This window comes from Musca autumnalis, unplaced genomic scaffold (genome assembly GCF_047663935.1).
Source record: "Musca autumnalis isolate F117 unplaced genomic scaffold, ASM4766393v1 scaffold_2, whole genome shotgun sequence".
Classification (NCBI taxonomy): Eukaryota; Metazoa; Arthropoda; class Insecta; order Diptera; family Muscidae; genus Musca; species Musca autumnalis.
In genome coordinates, this window is record NW_027411755.1 from 75,403,046 (window position 1) to 75,419,643 (window position 16,598).

The window sequence follows — 16,598 nt, forward strand, 5'->3', positions numbered from 1 at the left end:
CACAAAACCCATTATATATTAAGCAGTAGGCCCGTTATCTAGCAGACACTTTATTGCAATTTTCATCAGGGGGAAGATCAGTAGTTTTATTTTCATATGCAGTCTACTTTGCCGGTATATGCCCTCCAGGAAATAAAATATAGACCAAAAATATTTTTTTTTTGTATTTTTCATACAAGAGTAATGGTCTATTTCACGCGCTAAGTACAATCAGATCATCATCCAAAATTGTAAGTATCTTCCTCAACCTAACTCCTAACATCGTGCAAAATTTCGTGATTATTGAGCTATAATTGCGACCTCTAGCGTGTTTCTGATTACACTACAAACAAATGAGAGGGTATATTATAGCCTGTAACTCTGTTATCTTATCATGTACACCAACACAATTGCCAGGAATGTGTCTTCCAGGAATAAAGATATAAGCTGTTTATTAAAAATTTTCACACAAAAGTTTTGATCCATTTAACCCTCTAAATATTATATGATCGCCATCTTGAATTGCAAGCTTCTTCTTCGTCATATACTCTTACCTTATTTAAAAATTTCGAGGCAATCTGACTATCATTGCGACCTACAGAGCATCTACAAAATCGGATAAAAATTATGTTTTTGATCCATTTCACCCGCTAAATATTTCACGATCATCACCAATTAAAAGAGCGATCTATTCTGATGTGAAGCCGACCTCCATACCAAATTTCGTGACGATCGGTCCATAATTGCGGCCTGAAAAAAGTCGACGTTTTAAACGGTGTTGGAAATCCCTGATGGTCTGATATATTTTTATATTAATGAAGCATTTAAATACAGGTAAATATTAGTCGATGAATTGTATTATTAACAGAATTATAAAACTTATCAGTTCGGCAGTTTGTATATTATCAAGATCGACTTCGGCATATATTCGCTATTAAAATAGACCAAAATAATAATTCTTGGTATAAATATGTATATAAAAGATTGTTAAGACTCGTACAACATTGAGAACAGTGAAATTAATATGAGCAGAGAATGCTGGCACAGAATTTGTCAGAATTGTTACACGAGATCCGGAGTACTAACCATACACAACATATTCAAAAATCACAAGAAAGTGAAACCTGTATCTACAAACTTATCATAACAATAAATATTCCCATTCAATTCAATATTCACAAAGCCAAATATTATGCATAATTAAGATTACACTGTGCAACATTTTCAAGGTAATTTTGTGCAAACAACTTCTAATGCGGTTTTTATGAAAGTACTGACCCAATAGACCAAAACTCTCATTGGGTTTTGTTTTGTTAGATCGGTTTCGGATTTTATGGCCCTATCTAAACATATTTAAATATTGACTTTTTAAAGCAAATCGGGTTTATATCTTTGAAACCAATACGAATCTTTCCATGATATCCACAGCAAACTTGTAGATAAGAACAAAAAGAAAGTATTTGGAAAAATAATGAACACGAATGGGGTTATTTATATCCTCAAATTTTGTAATATATCTAAAAATTCCGTAATTTGTATACATTTCGCAGCGTATTTCCAAAACGGTTAAATTTTCCTTAATGTTATCTTTGCGAAAAATATTCACTGGAATGTAATACACAACTCTTCAGAGCATACCATTGTTATAAAAGGCCTCTATCTCGTTGTTTCTAGCATATTATTCAACGACAATTTGATAAATATATCAACAATACATTGACATTTCAAATACGAGAATAAACAGTCTGTGTTAACGTTGTTTGAAATAGGTTTTGTAGAAAGTATGATATGAACATGAAATAATTGTTTTACAGTTCCAGAATGTTCTGAGGAATTGCTCAGCACATTATTAGGAAAAGTTTTGCGAATGGTTACTTGGTTCAACTCTCAATAGTTTGGCTGTAACTGACCATAATTCCAGAAATTATGTAAACTTTCATATATTTTATTATTTCTGGTGCGCTAGGTGCGGTTTTTACTAGTTCGCCTTTTTGACACTTAATTTCTATTACTTTAGAACTACAATATTGCTGAAGGGTCATTTTAGCCCGATATAGATGAGGAAAAAAGGGTCATTTTAGCCCGATATAGATGAGGCCAAAATATCCAAACCCGATCTAAAAACATGAAACCCTACAAGGGGTTTTGTAGTCTCAATATGTACTTTCAGAAAATACCCAGTAGAAGTTGTTTGCATTTTCAGTGTTGCATAGTGTTATGTATAAAAAAAGATTGGATACGTAACTCTGCCTGGGAAGTTATTGATGAACGTCGAGAAGAAAGCAGCGTTTAGTGCAGCAAGAACTCGTGCTTCTAAGGAAGCTGCAAATCGTGAATATGAGATGTTAAGCTAGTGAAGAATAGTTCGATTGCAACACAAGCAGAAACTGCAGCGGTAAGCGGGTACTCTAAAATGCTTTATGAATGTACCAAACGCTTGTCAGGTAAACCAATAAATGGAAATGTTCCTATAAAAGCTAAAGATGGCACACTTCTTAGCTCAGAAGAAACTGTTTCTGGTCTCATCTGAGAACATAGACAACGTAACTGAATCCGTATCTCGATTGGCAAACCAGAAAATTTATTAAACGGCTGCACCAAAAATTCTCATGACCTTAGAACGAAAAAGTGGAATTAATAATATTGTGATTTTTAACGCCTTACAATAGGCAATACTGATCTCAGAAACGATTTAGCCAGGTTTTCAGCAAACCCTGGCTAAACCGTTGAAACTATGTTGCTGATCCTCTTTTGTCATATGTGTTGATCATGTGTGCTACAAAATATGAGTATGCTTTTGCGGTGTTTTTTATTATAGCAACAATATCAACTAGCAATATTTTTGTGAAATGTGTTGCTACATGTTGCTAAACATATTTCGAAGAAATTTTAGCATGCAAAGCTGCAATTTTTCGGTGCATTTGCTAGCATGGCGTTAGCATTTTAAACCCTGCCGGGTAATGAACTATCCGCTTGGGCTTTGCATGAATTTTTCCACGATATCTGGACGTCACAAATATTTCCAATTGATTGGCTACAAGGGATAGTGGATGGATTTGATACGCTAAGGCGCCAACAAGCCGAATTCCGCAGTCGCAAATACTGTGTCATTTATATTGCCACTATACGCATAATCACTGAACAAATAAATGAAATGCAAGCCTCGATCCACTTTGTAGTCATTGACTTCGATCTAATTAAGCACCAATGTATGTGGGAAGTTATGAACAGAAAAGGTGTTCCCGATAAGATTTACAACTTAATCAAAGCACAATACCACTATTTTGAGTGCAGAGTGAGACATGGCAATAAGCTCTACATCGTTGTATCCATATAATCCGTGGTGAGACAAGGTTGTGTTCAGTCACCTCTGCTATTTCTTATTGTTATTGATGAAATTCTTGTCAAGACAATCGACAACAATCCGCGTCGAGGAATAATGTGGCACCAATCAAAGATGAAACTCCTAAACGATCGGGTATATGTTGATGATATCGTTTTAATATCCAAGCGTTTATCAGATGTACGAAGTAAAATAACAGACATAGCACCAACTTCGACTACCTATGGCTTAAAGAATAACGTGGATAAGACCAAATCACTCCATTTGAACATATCTCACTTTGTATGGACAAAATATGGAACAGGTGGTGAACTTTACGTACCTAGGCTGCCAAATAACACAAGATGGAATTACATCCGAAAGGCTAAAGTCGTTTTTGCGGGTTTGAATAAAATCTGAAGGTTCAATCAACTAAATACAAAGACAACGATACGCATATTTAAAAGCAATGTTGTGTCAGTTCTGCTATATGAATGAGCTCACGAATAAGATACAATCTTTCGTAAATATATCCCTACGTTTTCTTCTCCACATATGATGGCCAAATAACTGAATATAAAACTTGGACCTTTATCAGGGGTGTTATATTAAGCCAATTGCCACAGTAATGGTTAAGGTTCTTCGTAAACCAGCGGATGGTATATGTCGAGAAGCTTTTGATTGGAAATCCCAAGGAATGCGAAGAAGAGGCTGGCCGAGGGGTAGCTGGAGAAGAGGCATTGAAAAAGAAATTACCTTATATCCAGGATTTGGCGTAAAATCAATGAATGATAATAATAACAATAATTATAATAATGATAATAATAATAATAAAAATAATAATAATAATAATAATAATAATAATAATAATAATAATAATAATAATAATAATAATAATAAAAATAATAATAATAATAATAATAATAATTATAATTATAATAATAATAAAAATAATAATAAAAATAATAAGAATAATAATAATAATAATAATAATAATTGCAACAGAATCGAGCCTTACAACCTCCGTTGAATCTGCAATCATTATGATATAAAAACCATACAATATTTTGTTGGAAAGTGTCCAATATTTATAAATATCAGGAAAATGTGTTTTATGGGAATCAGAAATAATCGACGTAGTAGAAATAATTTTTGGTCTGATATATTTATTTATATTAAAGAAGCACTTAGCAAATATTTATCAATGAATTTTATTATTAACAGAATTATAAAACTCAAAATTCCGGCAGAATATTTATTATCAACCATGCCGTAAAATTTTTTATAGATATCTACTATTACAATCTTTGTATTATATTATAACGATTTTGAAATAGTAAAGCTATTGAATATTATGCAATGCCTTTGTTGGACACATAGTAGCTCTTAGGATATGAGACTTCAGAAAGATAACATCATAATATGAACTTTAACTACCCAGCAAAATGTTCGATGCCAAAGATCCCATTCAATCATGGGTGCAAGTGATTTGGCATGTCATCTTTTTAGCATCTTCATCGATGAATTTTATATGAGCGTGCACCCCAAAAGATGCTTTTCATTTCTGGATCCAAAGCATGTCATTTACACCAATGCTTTGACATGTCATTTTCACCAATGTTTGGCATGTCATTTTCACCAACACTTTGCAATGACATTATCATTACGACGAGAGTTTTAACAATGACATCAAGACTATTGTAAATAATTAATCTTATATATTTAGAAAAATGTGTATAAATAAAAACACTAAATTCATCTCTATTGGATCGATGGAATGGGTTCAAATGCTAATGAAAAGATCGGATCTTTCACGATTCCTTTGCATGGGATCAAATACTGATTAAAAGATCGGATCTTTCACTACTTCCTTTGCATTGTTTCAAATGCTAATGAAAAGATCGGATCTTTCACGACTTCGTTTAAACCAATGCAAAAGATGCCATGAAATTTTGCTGGGATATAATTAAACATTTTCCGTTTAAACTATGATTAAACCCATGTGTTTTAACTCTAAAACTTCTCTACAAGTGAAGTCGTCTTACTATGTTTAATGGGGTCTCATATCATTGGACTAAAAATAGTGAGAAATACATAGTCAATTTAGCTAACGTATTGTGGTTACAAAACTAAATGCATATACATTCATAAAAAAATTAAACATGGATACATATTTTGTTAATTATGCCTTGGGAAAAATTGGCAACACTGTAGACCTTTCACAAATACAATACCTAGTTGTATATGTAGTATATACACAAAAGATGTATAAATTGTGTTTGATAGTATTAGTGGGTATATAAACCGACAGAGTCACGACAACTTTTAGCTGGCTGCCTGCCTGCTTTGGGTTTTGTTAGCTATCTCTAGATAGATACACACCCAAAATTATTGACTCGTTTTTCAAAGTTGTATCCCTATAAATGCATGTAATACTATCCACTTTTAAAGCTTCTTCTTGCTCATACACATAGCTGGCTGTATATGGTGCACAGAGAAGTATAATAAATAAATGTCAGGGCAATCAGCCAGTCAGTAAAGTTAGATAGCACACGCTTCGATTTTTCTTGTTGGCTTTGGCAGGGAAGTGTTTGGGGAAGTTCTCGTTTTTAGCTTAAATGTCTGCCTGCCTTCATGCTGCTTGCCTGTGTGCCTGACTGCCTGCCTTCTCGTTTGCCTCCCTGTATACAACATGCTTGGCAACCAACCATCCAATCAACCTACACTACTAAGTGAGTCGCAATTTTTTGGCATGGATAGATTTTTTCCCGCACAGAGCACAATTTTATTTTCTATCCAACCAACACAGAAATTTATGACTAAGCGAATAACAATAAAAAATTTTTCTCTGCATGACTCTGCATTAACAAAATCGAAATTTAATACCATCAAACTAAATTTTAAAACATTTCAGGAATAACAATTATTAAATAAGTTTCCTAGGATTTTGCTTTTTGCCACGACGTACATATTATTTGTATATTAAATGTTGGATACATACAAATTTTTGTACCTTTCAAAAAATTACCTTTCACATTGCTTAAAGTATTTCACTTGAGAATGAAAACTTTTTGCTTACATAAGTGGATAGTTTCTCGTTTCTGTTGTATACAACGAGTATTTCTAGTTTTTTTTTTCATCGTCGTCGTCGTCTTCAATTGCAGAAGATTAACGCGACGACAACTACAATGATTGTGTCCAAAGTCGAATCTGCTGCCTTCCGTCAGTCACAACGACTGACAATGTTCATTGTATAAGACCTCCCTTTACCCTACTCCATTCATCCATCCGTCGTCATATACGAGTACATACAAACATTCTCTGTCTGCATTTTTGTGTTTTATTTTTTCATTCCTCTTTTGTTCGGTGCTGACCTGATAAGAATTTTTTATGATTTCATCCATTTTGAAATTTAAAACATTTTATAATATTTCACTTGATATTTTGCCTTTAAAAATTAAATATTTCTCAAGAAAAATTTCCATTTTGAATTTATTTTTTTTTGTAAAAACAATATCTCACAGACTATGTTATTATTTCCCCCTGAGATCGATTCGGGTCATTATGATGTGGTTTTTGTGTATACCAGATACTATGATATTTATGAGGTTAGGATTATGTACATTATGTGGAGTTGCTATGCCATTGGTATGATGGAAAACAATTCTATAAAATATTCAACATCTCTACATCAATATTGACTTCTCGCCTATTTTACCAATAACATATTCACCTATGACATTAGATATTACTCTACCAACGAATCTCATTATAAATAATTTCTACATTGTAATTAAATTGGATCGAATTGGATATATTTATACAAATATATTTGAAAAGCATTTTAATAGCAAAGAAATATACGATGTGGCTTTCTAAAAAAAAGTATAATTGCAACTTATTCGAAAGACATGTCGATACTCCATAAACCCTGCGTGGGGGTTTGTCTGTTTTAGATACTTTCTTTAAATTATTATCTGCCACTATTCAGCAAAATTGTTAAAAAAAATGCGTAAAACAGACCGATAGAAAGAAATGCTTCCGCATAGTGTTTTAATATGATAAAGTGTGGAATATTCCAACACTATTTTGTGTTTTTTTTTTTCTACACATAGAAAAGTAAAGTCAAACTTCTCTATAACGAATCGTTTTTTTAAACAAAATTTGAATTTTCTCACAAAATAGTCTCTTGATAACGAATTTTCTCTATAAGTAAATGGGCATATTTTTCCAAATTTCAAATAGAAAAATTATGATATTCTTATATGATTTTTAAACATATTTTGTCATATTTTTTTAATATTAAGTAAATATTAAATTTTATTAAAAATTTCATAAATTTTATATTCAATTTTTTTACAAAATATATAATTTCCGCCACGGGTACCACCGTGGTGCAATGGTATGCACACTCGCATTGCACGCTGAAGGTCGTGGCTTCGATTCTATGGCCAGGAAACAACAAAATTTCAACAGTCGCAAATACCCCTCAGTAATCTTGGCGACGTTTCTGGAGTATTTGAGCCATGTACATGTTCTCTACAAGTGGTGTCTTAAAGGACGCCGTTCGGACTCGGCAATAAACAGTAGGTCCCATATCATAGTTCAACGTTATAGAGAAGTTCTGTTTTGAATACCTATATTTGTCACAACTTATATTTGGAAACCACTGCATAAATTTGACAAATAAATCACAGAAGACAGCGCAATATTGTGTTTATCAAATCTGACATTTACTTCTAATGCTAAATTATTTTCATTTCCGAAAATTAGTTGTATATAATTCTCATATACATTTTACAAATACCTATAAATGCTACATGTGATATTTCCAAAAAGTATTGATGAACATTAACTTAAAGACAGGTTCCAAAGTAAAAGACAAACAAATAAAATGATAAACAGTTGCACATTACAATCATCCAAGGCAAATTTACCATGTAGTGGTATCGACACATTTTAAATATGTTTTTTTTTTTTTATTTATTTCTTAAGTCTATAGATTAATACAATCCTTACAGACTATAATACATACTAAGTACATGCATACAAAATATCAAATTTACAAAAAGTAAAAATAGAGAAAAACAATACTATTCATTAAGGGATATTATAATTTTTCTTTTTACTGATTCTCGTGATTCACAAACATCTATTATACTATAAAATTTATTAAATTCCAAAAGCAGACGGCGTAAGGGATCATTATTTTCATAATTTGACCGATAGTAATCTACATATAATAAGTGATAGTTACGTGTTTGTCTGAATGGTACGTTAAAAAAAGTTTTTTTAGGATAAAATCAGAAAATAATGTTCCTTGCATAATGTTTAGTATGAAGGTCACATTCAACATAGTTCTTCGACTTTTCAAAGTGGGGAGTTTTATTTGGTTTAACCTGTATTTGTACGATAGTAGTGTATGTATTGTCCAACCGCGACCCCTAAGACAAAACAAAAGAAATTGCTTTTGAACAGATTCTATTGCTTTTATATGGATTAAATAATTTGGATCCCAGATAATGGACCCATACTCTAATGTAGAACGAACAATTCTCTACTCCATCTTTTGATAAATCCCAGATTTCTGTAGGCCTTATTTGTAATCGCAGAAATATGTTCCTTGAAATTTAAACGGTTGTCTAAGAATATTCCCAAATCATTCATGAATACAACATTTTCAACAATCTGATCATTAAGATAATAAGAGGTATCAATCTTCTTTAGTCTAAAAAATGACATGGGCTTACATTGAAGGACATTTAGCTCCAACATGTTTATATTGCACCAATGACAGAAATGGTCTAAATCGGATTCAGAAGATGTTGATTCGATGGGTCACTGAATGATTGGAATATTTTGACATCATCGGCAAACATGAGAATATTGGAGTTTTGTAAAACATTTGGCAGATCATTAATAGTGTAAATAATACCGGTCCAATATGGCTCCCCTGCGGAACCCCAGATGTAACATATTTTATTGGATATAGCAGTGCCAAATTTAACTGTTTGCTCTCTATCGCTGAGATATGATTTTATCCATTTAAGTAATGAAGGCGAGAATCCAATAGCGTTTAGTTTGAGTAATAATAGTTCATGATTTACTTTGTCAAAAGCCTTGCTGAAATCAGTGTAAATATAGTCCGTTTGACAACGATTTCGAAAGCCCTCATTAACATTTGAAGTTATTTCTAGTAAATTTGTAATGGTAGATCGGATTTTTCGAAACCCGTGTTGATGATTGGACAGTATAGGAGAAACTTTAAAGGCTACTAAATCAGTAACCATCTTCTCAAATAATTTTGGAATTGAATTCAATTTTGCAATACCTCTATAATTGGAAGCCTCATTTCTACCCCCTGATTTAAATAAGGGAACAAAAAACGACTGTTTCCATTTTAAAGGGAAATGACCGGCATGAATAGATTCATTAAACATTATACTAAGAGGAAGTGCAAGATTTTCAGCACAGTTCTTTAATATGCAAGCAGGTATTCCATCTGGACCTGGGGATGTTATGTTTTTTAGAGTTTTTCACTTTTTTAGCACATCAGAAACAGTTAATGAAGGAAGATTTATGGACGGAAATGTTATGTGAAAATTTTCATTATGTTGTTGGGGAAATTACAACAAAATTAATTTTGTTACAAAGGGATTTGACACTTCATATTCGAAGAACATGTGTGACACCATTACCTGCTTAATTTGCCTTGCAATCACCTAAGCAAAATATGAAGAATAGCAAACATAACAAATAAATAAAAAAGACGAAAGCAAAACAACAAAAATAAACACCTGTAAAAATTGTTTTTTTTTTTTCACCACGAAATCCAAATTTAGCAGTGAAAAATTAATAACTTTTAAGCGATTGCCCCAACATAAAACTTTCAAAAATCTCGGAACAAAATTATTGGCTTATTTTGATGTACAGGTAGTTGTAACAGTATTTGATATGTTTGTATAATCATTATAGTATGGGGGGTATATTTAGTTTGTTTTCCCGTTTGTAACGAATTGAAATAATCATTTGCGAAGCTATAATGTGTATAGATTCTTGATCAGGATAAAATTCTGAGTCGATATCGCCATGTCCGTCAGTTGTAATCACTCTAGCGTCAAGAGGCAGGTTTAGTTCGAAGTTGGGCTATATCGGCCCATGTTTTGTTATAGCCCTCATATAACGATACCTCCCGATTTTTGGTATTTTGAAGATTTTAGCTACATTTTGGGCCGAACTACCTATAATATAACATTAGAGGTTCCCAGTGATCACGAAACTTGTCCATCTGTTGAATTAGCGCCTATATAAGAGTACCCCCTGATTTTAGGTGTTTTGACCGAGTCAGCTGTAATTAATCATTTGATGTTCCCAAGGAGGAGCCGCCCGATTTAAGAAATTGAACTTTTCTGCTTGGCCCACTTAGCGCCTGGGTTTTATTTGGAATTTTTATTTTTTATTGAATTCTTTTTAATTTTCTTGTTTAAGCACTTTTAAGAAATAACTTTTTTCTTAAAATTTATAGTTTTTCAGTGTGTACGTTTAAAAAGACAAAATCCACTACCTTAAATTTGTATGGGAAACTGTTTTTTATTTTACAAATATGTCTGTCCCTATAAAGTAAACTTCATTTTTAGTCGCACGCACAAAGGTAAACGTTTTATATTTTTAAAGATATCCTCTATCTTCTTCATTCTATTAAAAATATTTTCCATCGTACGCTCTAAAAAACTACTCTAATCATAATTGTAAAAAACACCAATTTCCCATGCTTTGTAAATGGTGTCCCAACTAGAACGCCATTTTTAATTTTAAATAAAACACAGATATTTAAAAAAAATCGTGAAACTTTATTATATCGTAAAGTAGACAGAATGAGGTTATGTATGGAACAAGATATCGTGCAGATGGCCGCCGCGGCTTTGCTAGCACACACGCAATCTTTTTATGAAAATTTCAATGAACGTTTTGCATAAATGCTGCGGTATTTCATTAATGCAGCGTCCAATTTCATCTTTTAAGGCTTGAGTCGTCGTCGGCTTCTTCGCGTAAACCAACGACTTCAATAAACCCCAAAGAAAAAATCTAGGCGGTCAATTCTTGTCTCCAAAACGGGAAATAACACGACCTGGAAATGATGCAGCAATTGAAATGGCGCCGTCTTGTTGAATCCACATGCTCTCCACATGCATTTCTTCAATTCTAGGCAAGAATAAAGTGGTTATCATTTCACACCGAACACCATTGACTGTTTGCGCTTGACCTACCTCATTTTCATAAAGACAGGTCCAATGATTCCTCCAGCCCAAAACCACACCACACAGTGACAAGTTGAGGATGCATTTGCTTCTCGTGAATCACTCGAGGATTTTTCTCACCCCAAATTCGACAATTCTGTCTATTAACGAAGCCATCAAGATGGAAATGGGCCTTGTCACTAAAGATGATTTTATCGGCAAAATCAGCATTTTCATGTTGTCTCTCCAATAACCAATTAAGCAATTCCCTTCGCTGTCCATGGTCAACTAGCTTCAGTTCCTGAGTCAATTGAACTTTGTATACATGAAGATGCAAATCTTTCGACAAAATTCGCTGCATAGTGGATTTGGAGACACCAATTTGCTGAGCTCGGTGTCGAATTGAGGTGGATGGAGTTTGAGCGACATCATCACGTACGATATTTTCGGTTGATCGAACTGGTCGAAGGCGCGTTGTTGCCTTTAAATCACTAACAGACCTAGTCTCGGCAAATTTATCCATTAATCTCTTTACAGTTGTCTCTTTTGGAGCATTATTGTTACTCTAAATTGATGGCCAGTGGCTTTAAGTGGGCTAATCCGGCTCTGGGTCTACCTCCAGTTCTAGGAATGTGTCTGTTTCGATGGGATGTAACCACTGCGAATTCATGCTAGTGTGAATGTCATTTAAACCTCCTTGATAGGCTTGTTGATCTAGGAATTCTCTTGTAATGTTGGACCTCTCTAGATCATAAAGATCCCTCCTGACATGCCTGCATGGGGGGAGGGTTCCTATCCATCATATGGTGAATAGAATAGCTCTCACGGTAATATCCGAGCAAGTACTGTAACGAAAGCATACCATTGTGTTGCCGTACTGGAAGAATCTTCGTTACCTCATGAAGATGGTGAGGAGGCACAATATTGCAGTTTTCAGGGCGGCATTTTCTAACAGGTTTAAATATTTTTCCATTGCGTTGCACTTATGTATTTCGGGGAGCACACAGGCGCCGCACAGCTTATCACAGATCGACCCATCGCGTCATATGGGGTCAACAAGGTTTCTCTTTATCTCACTTCGAGTGCTGCCGGCTAGGAACTTGAGTGACCTTGTTTCTACATCTCACCTTGTCACAGATAGCTGTGATATGCGCGGACGACATGAATATGCTGTCGAATGTGACCGCTAGAATTTTGGGGTAGTTTGTGGTCGGAATTCTGTTCTCACCTCTGCCGCCCATGTGGTGAACGGAGTGGCCGTCGATTTAGTGGCGGATTTTTGCATATTTCTTGCGTAGAAAAAGTGTTATGATTAGTCAAATGGAAGTTCAAGATCGTACAATCATCCGTATACGTTACGATATCAATGCCGTTTGGAGGGAGGCGAAATACAGGAGAGTTAGAGGTTAAACAGTTCCGGAAAAATCACCCCACTTTGTGGAACTCCCTGTTTCATTCTACGGGGCTTGGACTTATTGTTGCTGGATTCCTCGTAAGACTGGCGACCACACATATAATTGATTATCCAATGTTTTAAACTTGGCCGATGTCCTCAAACAGCGTGGAGTGTTTGACAGTATCAAAGACTTTAGATAAGTCAAGCGCTACCATCACTGTTCTATCACACGGCTTGCTCTGGTTGATTCCTCAACTAATATGTGTACAGATGGCGTGCAGCGCTGTTGTCGTGAGATGCTGTCATTTCTGACGCTGGGGAGGACTAAAGACTCAAGGGTCTTTGCTACGTGACTGAGGTCCTATCTTCCTTCTTTCCAGGGTTAGAGAGTGACTTAACCGTTGCCCAGAACTCACTTATTCCGACTCCAATGTTGCAACTTTTCAGGTGATTTAATCACTTGTTCCGCTTATGCTCACCGACCAACCTGTTAACTTCCAGTGTCTCTGAACCTGGTCACTGGGGTTGGCACGACGAACTTCATCACGCTCATTTGGTAGTCCCGTCGCATCTGATGGGAAGTTTAACCTCACTACGGATATTCGACAGCAGGTAGGCGTTCAGCAACTCTACCTCGGCATTTCCACATCTGACTGCTACCCCCATACTTTCTATGTACATACGTGTCATTACGGTCAGGCTCAAGCGAGATAGGTCTGTATTGAACAGACAGGTGCAATAGGAAAGTTAATCCCCCACCTCCACTTCTGATGCAATCCTTCCTCAGTACGTTGTAACCATAGACGTATTGTATGGAGTATTTTGTGTGGAGGCGCAGTTTATTGGTTTATTATACCAATTCCTTTTGCATTATTTTAGTATACCTTACAATGCACATTGGCCGCAGCCATTGGCCAAAATTAAAAAATGAAAGTCTATTTTTGGTACCAAATGTGTTCTTATCTAATCCTAACATGTTAAATTTCTCTAAAATAAATTTGTTATGGATTACTTCTTACTGTACTCTTTGAGAATAGTATCAAAAAAGAGAAAATTTATGTATATATATTTTAGGGAGCTTATTAAATACATAAAAAAATTTATCAAAAAACTGGCTGATTTTATTTTTTGTTAAATCCAAAATTTTAACTTTGACAGTTCACTACATTTTTAAAGTAGATATTTAAAAATTATATTTCACTAAAGACAAGATTAGTGGGTTCTTAACACGACCACCAACATATATGAAGATCGGACAATTCGTTTTCGATCTATCGTTGTCACCCACGGTGCTCTTGAATCAACTTTAAATGGAGGGTGCTTACTTACACCTGGGAAGTTTTTGCGGATTCTGAAACTACAATCAAAAAGCAAAAAAAAAAATCGCCGGAGCGCTTTTTAAATAAATTGCGATCAAAGTTCACATTTTAGGTTTTGTTAGGTTTTCACGATTTTGCTTGGAAACCACAAGTCCTATCGAAACGGGATTAGGGAAAATATTGTAGCTGTGAAACCGCAAGCCCTATCAAAATGAATCTAAAGAAAATGTTGTAGCACTGAAAATTTTCTAAAAGATTGACCTTTATGATATTTTCGTAGGTTTTACCATTTTTGAGATATAAAAGTTCAAATTGGGACAATTCACTGACTGTATCATCTCCTTATAAAACAATGTCATGACGCTGCGCCTTAACTAACTTTAAATAAAAACCGCTTACTCCTGGGAAGTTTTTGCGGATTCTGAAACAGCAATGTTCAGAAACATTGGTTTGCATCTGCTATAATTATTTTTTTAGGGCCTTCATTGCATTGTGATGCGATTCTGCTTTTCTTAACACATTCCACGATTTATCCAAGGTTTGACTCACTACAGGTAATGTCTTTTCCGAGGTTTAGTAATGTTTATGTTTCACTATTTTAATTCACTTTATTTATCATTAACTCTTTAAACTATTAAATTTACGAGAAATAATTCATTCACAAAATATGTTTGTAGGTGTGTATTTTCATTTCCAGGAATTCAGGATATCATACGAATATTACAACAGTACATACTACTATAGTCTTTAATTCAACAGAATTTCATATTGTTTTCTTGGAAAAGATATTTTCCATGTGAAAGCGTTTCTCTCACCATTACCTTGAAAAGCATGTTGTGTATATACAACAGGATATACACGTGCATGTAAATACATATACTACCTCCAGCCGGCCTATACTCTATTCCCTGTCTGCCAGACAGTTGATTCCCTCCATCCCCCTTTTTATGGCTCTCTTCTTATTCAGTCTGGCTCATTTGTGTACATACATTCAATTCTGGGAAAAAATGGGCCACCACAATAATGTTGATGACTATTATGATGCTGTCATCGTTGCGTATATTCAGATTTACTTTCTCTCCCTTGGTCGTCGTTATATCTGGCTTCTCTTTGTCGCAGTCGTCGTATTTAGTGACCTTCAATTCATAATAAATTTATATGTAACTGGTTTCCGGCGAAATTTGTATATAAGTTTGTATTGTTTAAATGAAGTACATAGATGCCTGTTAACATCGAAGACTAACAAACTTTTTTGTCCTTTTTGTCTTTGTTTTTGCAGCTGAACCACTGGATGAAATGCCGCCATATCACAAAAATGCGCCACAAATTGAAAACAATACAACATTTACTATGAATGAAGAACGTAAACAACAGCAACAACAACATCAGCAGCAACAACAACATCAGCAGCTACAACATCAACAACGTGTACAACAAGCAGCAGTACAAGAGCAAAAACATCATCCACATCTTCATCATCATCAACCTCAACTACAGCAGGAACAACAGCATCGACATCATCAACAACAACTTCATCATCAGCAGCATCCACAGTCACAGACTCAATACCAGCCACAACAACAACATCATCATCACCATCAACAGCCTCCTCAGCAGCAAGTCCAACATCAAAGGCCTCCTGCTTATCAAAATGAAAATATAGCACAGCAACAACGACAAGAACCTCAGACACCATTGCAACAAGAAAAACCACCAACATCAGCAGCAGTGAACACTGAAAATTCCAAAATACCAGCACCGCCATCAGCATCAACATCATCATCAGCAGCAGTCACAATGGCAGAGGAAAAGACACTACCAATATCCTTGGCTAATATAAAAAGCGAACCCAAGGTAAAAGAGAATGGCACAAAAACACAAAACGCTTTACAAAAAAATCGCAATAACAACAAAAAAATGAAAATGGTTATGGGTAATGGGTAAAATGTAAACAATAACATGAACTACTATTCTACACTAGACGGTCGATGTCTCTCTTGTCTGTCTGCTGTGTGCCTGCTGCCATGATTTCTACAGGTCTTTCGGTCTTTTTTGTGATACTAAATGTCTGACTGACTGGATGCATGGTAAAGCAGCAGGCAGAGACTGACTAGGGCAATGTACCACACATAGCAAAAATATAAACAAATGTTTTTCATTCACATTTTTGCTGATGTTGTCTGGGGTAGAATGGAAATAGTAGTAGTGGGGGAGGAGAATAAGCGACATTGTGTAATGTTTTGTTTATATGCCGCCTTTGCTTGACAAGTAGTTTTTTTGCTGTCGATGTATTTTCACTTTTCTTCAGTTATGTTTTCACATTCTTTTTTTGTGATTTTTTGTTT

At 34.7% G+C, this 16,598-nt stretch overlaps 1 protein-coding gene across 1 annotated transcript in view; it reads left to right on the forward strand.

Annotated features, from left to right (window-relative positions):
* LOC141394100 (uncharacterized) overlaps positions 1 to 16,598 on the forward strand; it is a 55,933-nt gene that overhangs the window by 20,127 nt on the left and 19,208 nt on the right. Inside the window, exon 2 of the mRNA XM_073967959.1 lies at positions 15,533 to 16,107. Coding sequence (XP_073824060.1) covers positions 15,533 to 16,107 — 575 coding nt within the window. The remainder of the gene's footprint in view (positions 1 to 15,532; positions 16,108 to 16,598) is intronic.